We start from the raw sequence: 18,467 nt of genomic DNA, 5'->3' as shown, positions 1-18,467 counted from the left end.
CCTTGATCCCATATGGCTGCTGGTTCTAATCCTGGCAGCTCCACTTCCTCTCTGTCTCTCCTCCTCTCAGTGTATCTGACTTTGTAATAAAAATAAAATAAATCTTTAAAAAAAAAAAAAGTCATTACTTCAGTTACAGAAATGCCCCCTGAGGTATGTGACTGTTACTCCACTTGTGCCACATGTTGGGCCTGTGGCCTGTGCCCATCCAGGTATTTGGGACTTCCCTGGGTGCACCTGGCACTGGTTAGAAAGCTCAACAGCAGCCTCTTACCCTCTCACCCACCCTCCTCTCGTCATTAGGTGCAGGTGGGTTCTCTTGCAAATGGCATTTGGGAGACGTAACCTTGGTGGTTTTCATTTCTGCAAGATTTCCTGACTGCCTCACTCTGAGAACGAGGAGCAAGAGTGTGCTCTCCAAGGCTGTTTGTGTGCTGGGCCCCAATGATGGAGACGCAGCTGGAGGCTTGCTTGGGCCGCCAGGAGCTGCCCTCCGTCTGTCCTTCCCTTTCCTGCCTCGTTCATTTCCATTTCCCCACCCCCTTTCCCTGTCAGCTTTTTTGTACCTGAGCAAACTAGGCCAGAAAACAGGCTCAGCCCCGGTCCTCGCCGTGTCTAGCCATGCTGAGAGGGGCACATACAGCACAGCCATGTGGAATGCTGCTGGAAAGCCCGGGGCACGAGAACGTGCTGTTTGTAATCAGTTCCAGTGTCATAAAAATATAAGAAAAACAGGAATACGTAGGTCCTTTATTTCAATGTTTGGTTTAAAGTCATGGTGCAGTTGAAATGTCTTCTGGGTGTTGGACATAATCGGGTTTACCCACTGTCTTTTATCCCTTACTCACCTTGGGATGGGCCTTCTCCACATTTCCTGTGGCATCCAGGATTGTTGATCAGGAGTGCGTTCTGCTGAGCTAGCCCATGGCCATGGGCATGCCTGTGTGATGCCCTGCCAGCCCGTCCCTGCAGGAAGGAGGCCTCTGGGCTTTTGTCACCAGAGTGGATGGAGGGAACAGGCCATGGGCTCTGCCCTGCTGCTGCTCCATATTCCTCACCGCCCCCCCTTTGTTGCCGTGCAGGTCCTCAGGGGCTTTGGGGCTGTGAATGGGCCGCATTAGGGAGGTTCAACCTTAGCACAAAAAAAGTGAACAGAGCTGAGCTGAAGGTCCAAGGGTTGCCTGCAGAAGTGGTGGTGTCTGCCTCGCCAGGTCTAACCCTGACTTGGGGTTGCCATGGGAAGGTCAAAACGCAGTGGGTATGATTGGGGAGCGGGGGCTGTGTCTGCCCTGCGTGGTCCTGACCCACCTGAAGTCTGGTCAGTCTGAGCCTGCCTCTCCCTAAACCTGAGAAAGCACACTTAGCAGTGGGGCTGCTTGGAACCTGTGGTGAGGCAGCTTTCGCTGAGTACCAGCTCATGTGGGTTCCTGCTCATCACTGCTTTCCTGAACAGGCCTCAGGATGCAGAGGAAAGCAGGTGATGGTTAGGGAAAGGAGACAAGAGCCACGTCGGCACATCAAGGTAAGCTGTGACAGGAAAGCAAAGGTGCCGCTGCCAGGGTGGGGGGTGAGAAGCTCAAGACTGGGCAAAAAGCCAGATCCAGAAATGGAGCACCCCTGACCTGTGTGTCATGCTCCTGGAACTTGGCAAGACAGCCCACTCCTTGTGGAAATTTCTCTCTCCAGGAAGGAGCTGTTGGGCTGGCAAGCCTTGCTGAGCTGCACACAGGTCAAAGCAGTAAGAATGGGCCGTTCCAGAGCCATACAGAGGCAGGCTGTCATCGCCACCCTGTGTGGTTCCAGAGGCCACAGCCTCTGTCCCTGCACGGAGATGGCAGGCTCCCTCACAGATGGGATCGTTCTGTATCCCCCTTTTGTAGTCTGCAACTCCCCCCACCCACCAGCACAGTGCCCCCGCACACAGGGCAAAGTCAAGGTTAAAAGCAGAACTAAACTGCAAAGTGCCTTCCCTGCTCCTGAAGCCAGGGTGGGCTGGGGGTGTGAAATTACTAAATAGGGCAATGAGGACCTCACCATCTTACTTTTCTATGGACCCCTGATCCAGTGCTCTTTCCGCTGCACCCTCCTGATTCCTGACACAGCACCTGGCGAGGTGACCAGCTGGGCAAAACGAGGGCAGGGCAGAAAGGGGATAAGTGATGGAGAGTAACTGGAGCTGGTCTAGTGCTTGGCAGTATTAAACAGGACTGCCAAAGTGCCTGTGTCTTCCAGGAACCACGAGGATGCGCCGGGGTGGTCATGGCTCTTGTGACCCGGGTCTGGATCCTGAAGGCGTGAGCTCACGGCGGCTGTGCGCGTCCATGGGCAAGGCTCCTGACCCAGACCCCAGCAGCGGCAGGCCCCGCCAGGAGTGCGGCGGGGCGGGCTCGGGTTTGGCGGGGCACAAGCTCCGCCCCCGGAGGCGCGGGTTTAAAGCTCTGGAAGCAGGGAGCGCTAGAGTCCGCCGCCAGCCGCACAGCCATGGCCCGGCAGCCGGGGGGCGCGCGGCTGCTGGGTGGCCTCCTGCTCCTTGCCCTGCTTGCCGCCGGCGCGGCCCCCCTTGGCTGGGATCTCCCGGAGTCCCGCGGCCGAGCCATCAAGACCCGAGTGTACCCACGGGGCAACCTCTGGGCCACCGGTGAGTTTTTGGGGGCGGATGGTGGATCCCCTTCACCCTGCCCAGATCTCAATTCCTTAGCCAACCCTAATTCACCCCTCACCAAGGAGACTGGAGCAGAGCAAGTGAGGACGGGGACTGGTCCCATTTAGAGGGGGAACTTGATGGTGAGCAGCCAAAGGCAGGGCTGGGCTGGATCCCAGTTGCCTGCCAGCCTGCTGTGCCTGCCCTCAGGCCAGACTGTGCAGCCTGTGGTGGGTCTCCTGTCTGCAGCGCTGCACCCCTTTCTGAGCTCCCCTCCCCAGGCTTGCAAGCAGCAGGGCCCCCTTCTACACCCTGTTCAGAAGAGCCAAGGCAGGGGGTCCTGCAGCCACCCAGACATCTCTGCAGGTCTATCCATGGAGAGACAGGTGTCACGTGTTCCTGCAGGGGGGCGAGGGGGAAACCTCCCACTGAGGTCCCACCCTTACTCCCTAGCCTCTCTGGGCCTCAACACCTCCTTTCTAGGTCACTTCATGGGCAAGAAGAGCCTGGAGCTGGCTGGCCCTGCTCCACTGGGGACTGTTTCCCCTGCCAGCCCACGGGGCCAGAGGCTGCAGCTGAGTCACGATCTGCTCGGGGTCCTGCTGCTACAGAAAGCTTTGGGCATGAGCGTCAGCAGCCCCGCAGTCCAGGCCCAGGTGAGCCACGCCCTGCCCAGCACTGGGGCCAGCAGGGCTCAGCCAGTGGGGGGAACCATCACTCAGTGTTGGACATACAGCTTGGTGATGGCTGTGGAGCCCAGGTCCTCCCTCTAGTCAGGGGCTCAGAGAGGGGAACATTGCAACAAGGAAGCTGACCCCCCGCCCCAGCAGACAGCCATGCACAAGCCCCTGCCCCTCCTCCACCCGACCACTGGCAGGATCTCCTGGTCCTGACAACTTTGCCCTCCCTACCACGTGCCCCCTGCTGCACTGACCACATCCACCTTTACTGGGCCCTGCCCAGACTTGTAGCTAGAACTGGAACCCTGAGGCCTAGAGATGTAGAGGGAAGCCAGCAGCCAAGCCAACACCTGGGCCTTCTTTTGTCTTGACCGTGCCCTTGGCATTCCCGCACGGGCCTCTCATAGCCAGCAGCAAGGCTTTGGTTATATGCAGCATCTCTGATCACCGCCCCCTCCCCTGAAGGGGCCTGCAGACATCCCCAGATGCCCCGTGGGGTGGAGAGAAGGGGAAGGTGCCTACATTATTGTGGGCTGTAAACCACTGACCCCACGCAATCCAGCTGAGTGGTGGCCCTGGCTCCTGCTCCCATCTCACCGTGAACCATCTTACCTGGGACTTGGGGCCATGCGTGGAAGGCAGAATGAGAGCCTTGGGCTCCTCATCACCCTGCTCCTTGGTAGCTGTGTGCCCCTAGGAATGTCTCCACCCTGTCCCCTTCATCTAAGAGATGCAGAGGGTAACGGGCCTTCTCCCAGCCAGGGAGATCATTTATGTCATGTGCCCAGAACACCTCGGAGGAGTGGGAGCTGCTAGCAGTGCTTACTGCCACCTCCCCTTCACACTCTCTCTGTGTCTGGCATGGAGTATGCACATTATGGAACCGGACAACAACAGCATTTCCTGAGCAATCCCAGCATCTGCCTCCAGCCCCAGCCAGCACCCCTGCCTGTAGCCCAAAGCCTCCTGCCAGCTCTCCAAGGGCTCAGGTGGGCGGACTGAGAGTCCCAAGGGCACCTCAGAAGGAGCAGGCCTCAGTGAGAGGGCAAGAACCCTGACTCCTTCCAGCCCCTTCTGGGAGAAAGAAGCCAGGAGCCTGCCCTGCCCCCACCTCAGTAGGAAGAGGCTCAACTCCCACCTATGTTTTCCTGCAGGACAGCGGGCCCTTGGTGCGCAGGCTGCAGAATTGATGTCAGCAAGGGGGAGAACAGGACAGCCCGCCCGAGACCGAGCCGAGCCAGGGAAACTGGGATGGAGCCCCTCTGGACCGCAACTCCGGGCCTCCAGCCCCGTTACTCCATGACCGCGATGCCGGTTGGGGTGGCCAGACCCTGGCGGGGATGCACACGACATTCTGTTTCCCTCTGGTGAAGCTGTGAATAAAGCGTACTCTTCACATGGACCGTGTGTGTGTGGGCCTCTCCTTCCAGCTGCGCGGGAGGGTGGGCGGGAGAGGGGCTAGGCTCCGGGAAGCGCCACCAGCCTGGCGCCCGTTCCTTCACCTTTTCCACCAGCGGCCGGCGTCTGCAGCGTGCCTGGAGTTCTCCTCCTCCCCTCTCTGGGAGGGGAAGCCTGGACAGCCGGGTCGGCAAGTGCACCCTGCGGCGCCTCCCTACCTCGTCATGAGTCCTCAGCAGGGCGCTCCGGGCTTAAGCACTTGGGGGGACCTGGGGCAGCGCCGGGAGCTGACCGCGGGGAAGCCCCGGTCTTATTGTCACTTTCGAGCTTGGCGCCCCAAGAAACCCTGACGGGGAAAGCGGACTCGAACACGTGGGATACCTTCGGCCCCGCCCCGCCTCTCGCGAGAGGGAAGCGTCCGCCCCGGAAGGCTCGGCGGCGGAAGCGGGGTGCCGGAAGTGGTCGTTGCCATGGAGTCCGCGGAGGACTGGTTGGTGGAATCGTTGCGCTTGTAAGCTTCTTGGGGACTTGGGGGTCTGGCTCTGAGCCTTGGGGCTGGCCGGACAGGCGGGACAGCGCCGAGAACCCTGGCTAGCCCGGGTCGGTGCGGGCGCGGCGCGCGTGGTGGCGCACGTGGGTGGCGGGGTGCTGTGCTCCAAGCGTCCGGGGCACCTGCGCGGTGCCGGGCGCCCGCTGATTGTGGCGCCGTTTGAATTGTGCAGGTACCAGGATTTCCACGCGTTCGACCTCTCGGGAGCCACTCGAGTCCTGGAGTGGATCGGGAACAGAGGTAACGGCGCCCTGCTGGCCCCGAAGGAGGTGGACTCGCCTGGGGGAACCCGGGCGATTCGTGGGGAGCCCGTCCGGCGCCCCGCCCGTGCGGCTGGGCAAGGGGCTGCCCTCCATCCCGTCTCCCCTGGATTTTGCAGACGCTGCCAAGGTCTGCTGCAGTCCAACCGGTTGCTGCAGCTACTTCTGTTGCTTTTTTTCCAGGAGTCTTTGTTGCTGGCTATGAAAGCCTGAAAAAGAACGAGATTCTTCACCTCCTGTTACCGCCCCGACTTTCTGTGACAGAAAACCAGGTAACTCGACATTCCGAAGCTTCTATTTATTTAACAAACACCTGTAGGGCTTGGGTTAGCTCCCGCAGGCTTTGCCTTGGAATCGAGGCCGGCTCTCGGAGTGTGATAGAGGGATGCGGCTGTGCATAGCGGAGTGCCATGGTCCGCACCAGGCTGCTTGTGGGAGAGGTCGGCTTCTGGTATGAAGAAGTCCCAGGCCTGAGAGGAAGGTCGGGTGTTCCAGGAACCAGAGAGAGAGGAGACAGCGGCCTCAGAGGGCAAAGTGGTCCCCAGGAGAGAGGAGACTCTGAAAGGGAAGACGCGGGGAGAGAACACAAGGGGAGGAGAGTGGGCAGCTCCCCACCGGGGCCATCCAGTCCTCCCCCACTAGCGTTGAAAAAGTCACTCCATGTGAGCAGTTGGCAGTGACACCTGCTCCACATCTATGGTGAGGGCAAAAGATGACGAGGAGGTTGGGCCGGAGGAGAGGTGGGCAGCCAGGGTTCTCAGTCATGATTGAGGTTGCGGGGGGCCCAGAGGTTGGCTCAGAGAAGGGTCCAGGAGCAGGAAGGAGGAGGGGCTGGGTGAGCGGGGATGGGAGCATGAGGAGAGGCCTGGGAAAGCAGTCGAGGAGGGCCCAAAGCCTTGGGACCCTGAACCTGCATGGGAGATGCTGAAGAAGCTCCTGGATCCTGGCTTCGGATTGGCAAGAAAGCTCTAACTGTGTGGCATGAGAATCGAGTGCTGAGCTGCAGTTGTTACAGTGGAGTCACTGCAAGAATTCCCCGGTGTCCTGTAGCAGGGTGGGGCAGATTTGGGCACATGCCTCCACCCTTGGGGAACCCGCAAACCCCGTGGGGACTCACCGGGAAGGATTGGTGTATACCGTGAGTACTGGAGTGGAAGGGTCTAGAGGGCTTCAGATGGGCAGAGGGTGTGTGAGCTGCAGAGATGGACGTTTGCAGTCACCCAGCAAGGCCCTTGGGGAGCTCCTGGGCTGCCTGCCCAGCGAGCTCAGGGCAGGAGTGTGGCTGCATCTAGAGCCTGGTGGAGAGGCCCTGGGGAGCACGAGTGCTGATCAGCCTCTGCTTCTAATTTCAGGGCTTGCACCCAGAAAGAGACTTCAAGGTGAGCCATGGAGGGTTTTCAGATGGTCCTGTGTTTGATCTGAAGCACGTGCCAGACACCAGGTAAGGCCAGTTCGGTGACCCTGACCTTCCCATGAGGGCTGCCTGTGCCCGGGGATCCCACCAGATCCACACCCTGCCCCCTGTGCATGTGTGCAGGACAACAGCTGTGGCCCACACTTGCCCCTGTCTCCTCTGCTAGCTACCCAGCACAGGTGTGAAATCAGGAAAGTGGGGTGCACCAGCTCTCTGAGAGCTGGCAGGAAGCTGCTGGCCCATGGGCCAGGGCAGTTGTGTCCTCGAGGCAACCTGATGACTTGCAGGCACATAGCTTTGTGACTCCCCTGTGCCATGACCCTGTCCCCACAGTGGAGTAAGCACGCTTCTCCTCTCCTGATTGTGGTTCGACTGCATGGTCCTGCAGTTTTCTGTGATTTGGAAGTGGAGGGATCCCATACTGAATGGCTGATGGGGAATACAGGGTGAGCACCCCACTGTCTGGACACAGATTTCCTGTCTGTCCTGAACAGGTTGCTGGTGACCAGTGGCCTTCCAGGTGGTCACCTGCAGGTGTGGCAAGTCGCAGAGGACAATGGTGAGTGACCTTAACTTGGTATGTGACTCACAGCCCTTATACTTCCAGATAAGAAATAGAGACTCGAGGCCTGGGGGAATGAGCGTACAGTATTTGCTTTCGTTGTAAGCAAGGGGAGTTCAAGACCGCAGCATGGCTTACCACCCCCGATGGAGCTTCCTGGAGTTCCTCCTGGAATTGCATTGACCAGCTCTGGACAGGGGCAGATGAACTGCTCGGAAAAGCTCACCTCTGGCCGAGGAGAAGGCCGTGAGGAGGTGCTCTCGACGCAGGCACACCTGCGCATCCGAGGCAGGAAGACAGCTAGTGGACAGGAGGCGTGGCTAGTTGGTCTCCCTCTCAGGAGCTGCTGCACGTAGGGCGAGAGGAACAGCACAGTCCCCGCAGTGGGGGGACTGCTTACATGTGCACAGAGGCCTGCTTACATGTGCACAGAGGTGCACACCATTGCCCACCGCCCAATGCATCCCTGCCTCCCTTGGGAGCTTCCTGCCCACCCCCGCTGCTGCAGAAGTACTTCCTGGGGCCCCGCAGCTTTCCCTGCTTCCCTGGCACGCTGCTGTAGCTTCCGGTTGGTTGTGTCCCTGGGTTAATGGTCAGTCTTTTTATATGCATGTAGTTTTATTGAGGTCTGTTTCATATCATAAAACTTGCCCATTCCAAGTGTACTTTCAGTTATTCTTTTAATAAATTGAGCAAGTTGTCCGACCATCACCAGGTGTCAGTTCTGGAACATTTTTGTCACCCTAGTAAGATCTACTATGCTCGGACGGTGTTGTGTCTCAGTAGGTTGAGCTGCTGCTTGGGGCACCGACATCTCATATCGGAGCACCAGTTCAAGTCCCAGCTGCTCCACTTCTGTTTCAGATTACTGCCAAAAGGCTTGGGAAGGCAGTGGGTGATGGCACAAGAACTTGGGCCCCTGCCACGCATAAGAGAAACCAAGATGAAGTTCTAGGCTCCTGGCTTCAGTCTGGTCCAGACCTGGCTGTTTTGGCCATTTGGGCAGTGAACCAGCAAATAAAAGATCCCTCTTCCTCTTTATTCATCATTCTGCCTTTCAAAACAATAAATACATAATTTTTAAATGAATCCGTTGTGCTATTTTCTTTAATTTAAAAAAAATTTGAAGATTTGTTTATTCGTATTGGAAAGACAGATTTACAAAGAGAAAGATCTGCCATCTGCTGGTTCACTCTCCAAGTGACTGCAGTGGCCAGAGTTGAGCTGAGCCAAAGCCAGGAGCCAGGAACTTCTGGGTCTTCTTCCAGGTGCAGGGTCTCAAGGCTTTGGGCTGTGCTCGACTGCTTTCCCAGGTCACAAGCAGGGAGCTGGATGGGAAGTGGAGCAGCTGGGACACAAACAGCGCCTACCTGGGATGCCAGCTTGCAGGTGCAGGATCAGCCTGCTGAGCCATCGCACAGCTATTTTCTGTTCGTTCCCATCCTGCCCCCTGCCCGAGGCAGCCCTGTGTCTGTTTTCTGTGTTGTAGAGCTGCCTTTTCTGGATGTTTCACACTCATGAAATCAGACTACAGGGTCTTGTGTCTGCTGTCCTGCACTTAGCACAGTGCTTATGCTGTTCTTCCGTGTCAGGGCGTGTGTCACAGTGTGCTCCTCTCGTGGCTGGTAGCTCTCACCGTGGAGGTGAGCCATGGACTGCCCGCGCGTCAGTTGGCAGGTCCCTGTCTCAGCTGGAGTGCGTAATGGTGCTGTTTGTGTGTGTTTTCATTTCCCTTGGGGAGACATGTAGGAATGGAATTGCTGGGTTGATAGTAAATTCGACTTTTTTTTTTTTAAGGAATTCTTTCAGACTTTCCCAAAATGGCCTCATTGGGATTTCCACCAGCTCATTTTTCTTATATTAAGGGCTATTTATTTAAAAGAAAGAGCTCTTCTATCTGTTTCTTCACTTCCCACAAATGACTGCAATAGCTGGGGCTGGGCTGGGCTAAAGCCAGGAGCTAGAACTCCATGCAGGTCACCCACATGAGCGACAGAGGCCCAAGCACTTGGGCCATCACCTGCTGCCTCCCGGGCACTTTAGCAAGGAGCTGGGATAGAAGTGGAGCAGCCGGCACAGGAACTGGGGCTCCAGTACGAGATGCTTGTGTAGCAAGCAGTGACGTAACTCACAGTGCCACAGCACCAGTCCCAGGATTCATGTTTCTTTCTTCCCCAGCATTTCTTTCTTCTTCCTTTTTTTTTTTTTTTTTTTTGTAGATTTGTTTTTATTGGAAGAGCAGATCTACAGAAAGGAGTGACAGAGAGAAAAATCTTTTTTTTTTTTAAGATTTGTTTATTTTTATTACAAAGTCAGATATACAGAGAGGAGGAGAGACAGAGAGGAAGATCTTCCATCCGTCCAATGATTCACTCTCCAAGTGAGCCACAACGGCCGGTGCTGTGCTGATCCGAAACCAGGAACCAGGAACTTTCTCCAGGTCTCCCACGCGGGTGCAGGATCCCAAAGCTTTGGGCCATCCTCGACTGCTTTCCCAGGCCACAAGCAGGGAGTGGATGGGAAGTGGAGCTGCCGGGATTAGAACCGGTGCCCATATGGGATCCTGGCGCGTTCAAGGTGAGGACTTTAGCTGCTAGGCCACGCCGCTGGGCCCGAGAGAAAAATCTTATATCTGCTGGTTCACTCCCCAAGTTACTGCAATAGCCAGAACTGAGCTGATCCAAAGCCAGGAGTCAGGAGCCTCTTCCAGGTCTCTCACATGGGTGTAGGGTCCCAAGGCTTTGGGCCGTCCTCCACTGCTTTCCCAGCCCAAAGCCAGGAGTCAGGAGCCTCTTCCAGGTCTCTCACATGGGTGTAGGGTCCCAAGGCTTTGGGCCGTCCTCCACTGCTTTCCCAGCCCACAAGCAAGGAGCTGGATGAGAAGTGGAGCAGCCATGACACGAACCAGTGCCCCTATATAGGATCCCAGCGCATGCAAGGCGAGCACTTAAGCCTCTAGGTTACCGTGCTGGGCCCTTTGTCTGTTTTATGAAGGCGTTCTAAAGGGTGTGAAGTTGCGTGGCCCTAGGTTTTTATTTGCGTGTCATTAATGACTAATAGTAGCAAATGTCCTTTCACGTGCTTATTAGCCACTCATGTACCTGGTGAAAGTCCCATGAAGGTGTTTTGCACACTTTGTGCTGTCTGTCTGGTCGAGTGAGAGCGCTCAGTACTTCCTGGGCACGTGCTTTTTCAGAAGTTGTGTTGTTTTGGGTCTCCAGTGTGCCTGGAGTTGATCTTGCGGGAGGGAAGCTTCAGAGTCCACCTTGTTACAGGTGGATATACACTTGACCCTGACCTGTTTGTAGCTTCGCCTGCTTTGCCGCTGCTCCAGCCCCAGAGAGGATTCTTAAAACCACTAGGGAGCTGCTTTTGTCATGATGGTGCCTGGGGACCAGACGTTATGGGGCGCTTGTGACTACAAGCCTGAGGGGAGCTTGTGGTCCCAAGGGGCTTGGCGTGATACTCCACGGGTACAGAAAGCTACATCACTTGGACCCATTTTCCTCTAGCTTATTGCCAGCTGTTCCAAGTCAAGGGAGAACTTGCCAGCCACTTCCTAGAAGTCCGGAAGCCTGAGAGGATCGTGGTGCATCTCCTGGGATCCCGGGAGTGGCTCCGGCCTCAGTGTTGGGAAACCTGTTTGTCGGCACACCTGCGACAGGACCCGCCGGCAGATTCACAGAACCACTGCATGGATTTTATATTCATTACAAGAGAGCAAACTTGTCTTGTAAACATAGGCTGACCAGGGACCTCCCATCTGGAAGCTTCTTTGCCTCCAGATAATCGGGCCTCATCAGAGTCTGCAGGGTGGCGGGAAGCAGGGCTGCCTCATTGCACTCCTGTGAGCTGCCTCGGGCAGGCGTGTGCAGCCTGGGAAGGGCCGGAGCCCCGACTTAGGCTGTGGCCTTTCCCTGGGCAGCTGAGCCCACCAACAGAGGCTGAAGGGTGCAAGTGAATAGCTTGCTGCTTCCGGATGGACCAGAACTGTTGGTCTGCTGGGGCCGCCCTCCCGTTGCTGTTGGTGTGACACGGCTGGGCCGAAGCCCCTGCTGAGCAGCCTGGCTCGTTCTACTGTAGCCAGCCAATGTGCTCTCTGAAAACCAGCCCCTTTGTCTGCAGGGTCCCCGAAGTGCTTATCTGTCTGTCGGATGGCTGGGCTGGTGGGCTTGGTAGAATTTCCTCAGAGAGTGTTTGTTTTCTAGTCTCTCCTTCCTCCCAGGAGAGGTCAGATGTTTGAGAAGTGACACCTGGTTTAGGGCACACTCCTGGGGGCAGCCATACCCCTGAAAAGCTCGGCTCCCCAGAAGAGCTCCTTCCTTACAAGGACGGGACAGTGTTCCTGGAGGCAAATTTGGCCACTTAATCCTCTGTGCCACAACATCCCCATCCTTGCCCCTTTGCCCCTGACTTCTTCGTTTGTTTGATCTTATTTGAAAGGCCAAAGCAAAGCATCAGAGAGATATAGAGACAAGGATATCTCCCATCCTCCAGATGTGTACAGGAGGCAGGAAGTCTCGCGTGTAGGTGGCAGAAGCCCAAGTGCTTCCGTTTCCACCTGCTGAGTTAGCAGAATGCTGAATTGGAAGTGGAGCATCCAGGATGCAACCTGGCTCCAATGTGGGATGTGGGTGACCCGGGGGTGGCTCACCTGCAGCACCAGCCACGTCTTGTTCCCATTGAGAGCATGGCAGTTGCAGCCTAAACCAGCCTCGCTTGCCTGGAGCACACGCTTGAGGTCATACAAGGTGTTTTTGGAGAAGCACGGCGAGTTCGTGATTTGTGCCCCCTTCTTTCCGCTGGCGTGGCCTTTTCCTCTGCTCATTCTCTAGAGAACCACAAAGGCAGCCCTGCTTTTGGGGTCTGAGGTGGCTGTGATGATTCATTCTTCCCATTTGGGGAACCCGTCCCAGAAAAGCTCAAAGCAGCTGAAGAGCTTCCGCAGTTTGAGAAATGCAAATGTAGCCCAAGGGGTTACACCTGCAGGAAGGTTTTGGGTTTCAGCCTCTTCCCTCTCCACTGCAGATGTCATCGAAGCGGTCAGCACTATTCCCGGGCATGAGACAGAGGGGAGCCTCTGGCCTCGGGTGGCCGTGTTTGCCTCTGCAGCCCCCGGGGTCCTCCACGGGGTGAAGCTCCGTGGCCTGAAGGTTGTGGACCTGGAGTCGCAGAAGACCACGTACGCCTCAGGTACTGCCCACTCCACCGCCCACACCCACCTGACATGCTTGAGACCTGGTCCAGCCCTGAGCGTGGGAGCTAGGCGCAGTGCCTGAGCCTCAGGCCTCTCCTTGTGGGGAGGGAAGAAGCTGCCCCAAGGGACCGGCCCACCAGGCTGAGTCAGCAGTGGTGGCAAGAGGCAGTGGGCGGGAGATATGGGGCTGGTCCTGCCTGGCATTAGTGGGAGTGACCACCCTGTGCCAGCCTGGCACTGGTGGGAGTGGACGCCCTTGCAGCCACAGCTGACACAGGCACCTTTTTTGCAGGCATCGGGGACAGTGAGGAGCTGAGTAGCCTGCAGGTCCTGGATGCAGACACCTTTGCTTTCTGCTGTAGCTCAGGCCGCCTGGGGCTTGTTGACACCCGCCAGAAGTGGGCACCATTGGAGGGGCCCTGTCCCAGCCCTGACCTTGGTGGAAAGAGTTGGTGTGCAGAAGTTGGGGGCAGGGGCCTGGGCCCTGGACCCCACATCGCCAGCCTTGGCTCCAATGGGCACCTCCGCCTTCTCGACACCCGGGCCCTCAGCCAGCCTGTGAGCTTGGTCCAATGTGCAGTGCCCACACCCAGCCCCAACCCGGAGCTGCTGCGTGTGACCTGGGCTCCAGGTCTCGACAATTGCTTAGCCATTTCAGGTACCACTGTGCCCGGTTCTGGGTATGTTGGTGTGTTGCTGTGTATGTGTAGCAATGGGGGGTTTCTCTCCTCCTTTCTCCCTCTTTCCCTGTCTCTCCCTTTCTCTCTGCCTATCTCTACAAGGTACATTGTGCACAGAGAAGCTCCACATCAGCTGGCCAGGGTCCTCTGGGGCAGGCCCACCCCACCCTCAGAACCCGGTCTAAGTTCAGTCAGCTGGCACTATGCTGGGGGAGCCAGGGCACTGCCCCAGGAGAGAGCTAGTGGTCCCTGGGTTGTACCTCAGCTGCTGAGTACAAACTCACAACTTGAGTTGTGAATAGTCAGCGGGATTGGTGATGCCCAGGTCTGGCCAGACAGGAACCTTGTTGCAGGGTGGCAGTGGCATGGGGGATGGATACAGGTCTGGGATACAGCCAGTGGCACTCAGCTGGTGAGGGGAGGAGGGCCTCAAAGGAACAGCTAGGAGAAGCGGAAGAGGGGGTGGCAGTTGGGGTATGGAAAGCAGGAGAGAAGAAGCCAGCTTAGAAGCTGGAAGACGGCAGGCTGGGCATTAGGACTGGGGGTACAGCCAGTCATTGGAGGCCACAAGGGCGTTCCCCACTTGGGCTTCCACTTCCTCTGTCCAGGAGGTGCTAAGAGGGACCCCCAGGTGGCCAGGGCTGGGAGGGGTGGGACATTGGAGAGGTTTGTGAAGTCTCCTAATCTTGGGATTCTCCAGGGACCGTCAGCACCCCAGCCTCACACGGCCTTAGGCCTAGCACAATGGGCTTGGTCTCCACATGCCTCGCCATTGGCGTCCTTGGCCCGTGGCCTGCCACGGTGCCCGCACTAGGTGAAGGAGCGGGTCAGGGACTCACTGCCCCCCTACTCCCCTGTGCTCTTAGGCTTCGACGGAACAGTCCAGATCTATGACGTCAGTTCCTGGGCTGCCTCAGGGCATCGTGTGAAACCTCGCTTCACTCACAGAGGCCACCTCTTCCCGGATGGAGATGACGTAGACCCCAGGCCCCTGGTCACCAGCCACACCTGGCACCCCTGCAGGCAGAGGACCCTGTTGTCAGCAGCCAGTGACGCCTCTCTGCACGTGTGGGATTGGGTGGACTCCAAAGTTTGAGAAGTCTTTATTAGCCGGCCATTGACAGCCCCCTGTCAGAAGCAGCCTGTAGGAGACAGTCCCGCTGCAAGGGGTTTTAAGGACAAAAACCATATGAGGCCCCTCTGTTGGTGCCTCATACTGCCTTACAGGCCTCCTGGTATGGGACTGCCCCCAGCTGTCCCCAGGGACACTCCTGGGGGCCCAGAGCAAACAGGAAAGTCCTATGCATGTCTGTGATGTTCACACAGACAAGCAAGCAAGCAAGCAAAGTTAGAGAAGCAACAGTAGACAGGTTATAGCCAAATTTCTATCAGGCCTGATTACTGCAACTAAAACATTCTGGGAGTTTTTGATTACAACCTTTGAAGCTGGACATCAGTTATAGGGTCACGTCCTGTTTCCGTTAATCAAAAGACTCAGTTCTTTGTTTCCCTGAAAACAAAAGTCAATTTGTAATTTTTACCTGGCTCACAACACTCCTGCTGATGCAGCTTCTCTGCTGGCTTCTGCTGCAGCCTTGACCAGCCCGTGACCTTGGGAAAGTCAGCCAGAGCTGGGAGCCCCGACATGTCAGGCCACTGTGAACTCATGGCACAGGTGGCGCAGGAAGTTAGCACCTGGCGGGGGTGCGGGAGGCCAGCTCCCCAGGCATCAAGTCAGCCTCTGTCCTTGCCTCCCTCATGTGTCATGAGCAGGGGAGGAGCTCACAAATGTCCCTGTGTCATGTGAAGAAGACAACACAAGGGCCGAAAATGGGAAAGATGCGTCAGCCCTCAAAGCAGCTCTGGGACTGGTGGTGCAGATGGGTGATGAGGCTGCTGCCTGTTGAATAGCCAGAGGGCAAAGTGGACACTGTGAACCGCAGCTCCATGGGCCAAGGGGCCTGGGGCGGCCTGGCTCCTGCCCACCTCACTGCGGCCTGGTGTTTAGCTGAGCCACCATTGACGTGTGTGTCCTGTTGGGTGACAATGAGTTTTCTCATCTTTGGCTGTTCTAAATCATGAGTGTGAACAATGACTGGGCCCCATGAGCAAGATGCCTGCCTCACAGACCCAGGTCCGGGATGGATTTGGGCTTCCCAGAGACCATGCAGAGGCGGGTCAGCTGTCTCCTGCCCCAACTACCAGTGAGGTGTGGGTCCTGACTCTGCCCTCTGCCGCCTGAGAAGTAAGCAGTCATTTATGGCTTTAGGTTTATGCTTGCCTTAATCTGTGGGGTTGACACTACATTCCACAGTCTGGGGGCAAGTGCTTCTTAAATAACAGTGGCCACCATGGGGACACGGCCTTGGCACCCAGCACCACTGGGCTCCTCTGTTGGTGCCTCATACCGCCCTGCAGGCCTCCTGGTGGGGGACTGCCCCAGCTGTCCCCAGGGACACTGACAGTTTGCACTGTCCCAGAGCAAACAGGAAAGTCCTAACATTTCCCAGTGTAGCTTTTATTGGAGGATTTTCAACAATTTTGCTTTTTAAGATCAGTTGCACTTCCATTTGTTTAAAAATACCTCCACTGATGGGCCTGGCATGGTGGCCTAGTGGCTGAAGTCCTCGCCTTGACCGCACCAGGATCCCATATGGGCACCGGTTCTAATCCTGGCAGACCTGCTTCCCATCCAGCCTCCTGCTTGTGAACTGGGAAACAGTTGAGGACAGCCAAAAACCGTGGGATCCTGCATCTGTGTGGGAGACCCAGAAGAGGCTCCTGGCTTCAGACCAGTGCAGCTCTGGCCGTTGTGGCCACTTGGGGAGTGAGTCATCGGATGGAAGATCTTCCTCTCTGTCCTCTGTATATCTGCTGCTCAATAAAAATAAATCTTAAAAAAAAAAAAAACACTTTGATTGAGATAACCCATACACTATTCTAAAGGTGCTGGATCTTTAAGGAGGTATTTATTTGACAGGGAGAAGAGGTAAAGATGTTATGGTTCACTCCTAACTTCCTACAGCAGCCAGGGTGAGGGCAGGAGAAGTTAGGAAGGCCCTTGGGCCATTACTGCTGCCTCCCAGGTGCTCTGGACTGGAGCTGGAGCAGAAGTGGGGCAACTGGGACTGAAACCAGGGCTCCAGTACAGGATGTGGGTGTCTGAGGCTGTGGCTTCATTCACTGCATCACAGCATCTAGGTGCGTGCAGTCCAAGGGTTTGGGCATAGTCCATTATTACTATTTTAAGCAGTGGCAGGCGTGCCAGGTGTATGTACGGGCCTGTTAGTTTTCCAGGAGGTGTGGCAGAGCAGAGGTGTGCCGTGTCAGTGCCGAGTCCTGAAGCAGAAGTCGGGCCAAGCAGACACTAGGCAAGTGTCGCCTTTGCCCCTTCTGCCTTCTGGTGGCCCGTGGTGCATGGCAGCTGGAGTCCACGGTCCACAGAGTCTTCTCTCTGCGTATCTGTGTCCCAGCCTCCCCCTTCAGCAGACTTCAGTCCTGCTGTGTCGGAGCCCACCTTGATCTCCTGTGCACCGTGATTCTGTCTGTAAAGGTTCTCCTTCCACACACTTCACTGCAGCACTGTGCTCATAGCACCTTTCTAGGGGTAAGGAACGTAATTCAATCCACAATTATGGCCTCAGATCATCAAAATATGCACAGGCAGAACCAGACAGTAGTTAGGGCTTCTGAAAGATAAGGATACAGTTGTGACTGAAAGGATAGCTGAGAGAGGAAGGGATGGCACAGTGGTGTAGCATGCCAAGTGTCCGCCTGTAGTGCCGTCATCCTACTTAAGCACTGGTTCACTTTTGATCCAGCTCCCTGCTTGTGAACTGGAAGGGCAGTGCAAGATGGCTCAAGTCCTTGGGACCTGCACCTGTATGGGATACCTGGAAGAGACTTCTGGCTCCTGGCTTTGGTTATGCTCAGCCTGGGCCTTTGGGGCCATTTGGGCAGTGAACCTATGTAACTCTGCCTTCCAAATAAAATCTAAATAAATAGTAGAAGGAAAGAATTTTTTTTAAGTGGCAGAAATAGTTGGGCTACCATGATCAGAGGTGGACTAAGTCAGCCTGGAAAAGGACCTACTGGTGTGCGTGAGATCTGCCACTGGGAGGAGACCTGATAGAGGAGCTTGGGGAACTACTGTGTCAGGGCACAGTCCCTGCAGGTGAGTGCAAGAACCAACGCAAAGAGCAGACCAGGTACAGTACTCTCCAGCATCCATGTGGCTCAGGTCTGGGAGCAGGCCAGGCTGGACCAGTTCGTAACACCCACTGGAAGATCTGAGAACCAGGATGGGCGGGGTTAGGCTGCAGCACCAGCAGTTCACATTAGGGACTGGGGGTAGACCGGGCTGGGCCACGCTATGGGACTCGCTGGCAAGTGCCAAGGTGACATGGGCCATGCCAGACGGGGCCACGGCACTCACCAGCACACAGGAGACCTGGTTTGTGGGCGAGATGTGTGAGCTCCATAGGAGAGCTGTGGGGTTTCTACTGCTGGTGAGCATGAGAGCTGGGACTGGGGGCAGACTAGGGTGGGCAGGGGTAGAACACCTGTTGTAATGTGACTGGGTTAGAGAGAGAGCTAGGCTGGGCTGACTATCCATTGGTGCAGGCGTAAGCCAGAGTCAGGGCAGGCTGTGTTTGAGAGCTGAATAGGAGGCGGGCCAGACTGGACCCAGTCCACTGCACATGCTGGCAGGCACAGAAACCAGGGCTGGAGGCCCAGTGGGGATTATTGGGAGCTCCCACTGGTGTACATGAGGGCCAACTGTGGACGGCAGGGCTGGGCTACAGCACCCATTGGTTTATGTAAGATACAAGGTTGGAGATGGATCTGACCTAGTAATTGCAATTACTACTATGGACATAGGCTGATGTGGGTGACAGAATGAATTGAACCCCGCACAGGTGGGCACACACATAAGAGAGGTCTGAATCACCTCAGATGGGATTTCTCTGAGGCTCCCCCCAACTAAACCGCTGGACTCATAGCTCCAAGCATGGGGAGAGTGGCAGGACCTGTAGTCCGACAATGGAGTGCATGTGTCAAAACCAGACCTCCTTGAGTGACAGC

The 18,467-nt window shown here is 56.4% G+C and overlaps 2 protein-coding genes across 3 annotated transcripts; both read left to right on the top strand.

Moving 5' to 3' along the window:
* The first annotated feature begins 2,410 nt into the window (after positions 1-2,410).
* NMB (neuromedin B) lies at positions 2,411-4,570 on the top strand. 2 transcript variants are annotated; one of them, XM_058665310.1, is made up of 3 exons: positions 2,411-2,638; positions 3,125-3,297; positions 4,476-4,570. In XM_058665310.1, the coding sequence occupies exons 1-3, from the start codon at positions 2,482-2,484 to the stop codon at positions 4,509-4,511; spliced, it is 366 nt and encodes a 121-aa protein (XP_058521293.1). In that variant the 5' UTR covers positions 2,411-2,481; the 3' UTR covers positions 4,512-4,570. The 2 variants fall into 2 exon arrangements, with proteins under 2 accessions (XP_058521293.1, XP_012785103.2); XM_012929649.2 differs by lacking the exon at positions 4,476-4,570 and having other exon boundaries at positions 3,125-4,350.
* Positions 4,571-5,164: 594 nt separating this feature from the next.
* Positions 5,165-14,903, top strand: WDR73 (WD repeat domain 73). The gene is made up of 8 exons (XM_004594678.2): positions 5,165-5,230; positions 5,442-5,509; positions 5,713-5,801; positions 6,882-6,970; positions 7,438-7,502; positions 12,534-12,698; positions 12,995-13,360; positions 14,249-14,903. Exons 1-8 carry the CDS (start codon positions 5,190-5,192, stop codon positions 14,476-14,478), a joined length of 1,113 nt encoding a protein of 370 aa, XP_004594735.1. The 5' UTR covers positions 5,165-5,189; the 3' UTR covers positions 14,479-14,903.
* Positions 14,904-18,467: the final 3,564 nt, after the last annotated feature.

The sequence above is a fragment of the Ochotona princeps genome, chromosome 6 (assembly GCF_030435755.1).
Source record: "Ochotona princeps isolate mOchPri1 chromosome 6, mOchPri1.hap1, whole genome shotgun sequence".
In the NCBI taxonomy this organism is placed as follows: domain Eukaryota; kingdom Metazoa; phylum Chordata; class Mammalia; order Lagomorpha; family Ochotonidae; genus Ochotona; species Ochotona princeps.
Note: the sequence above shows the minus strand (reverse complement) of the source record. Positions and strands in the feature narration are given on the sequence as shown.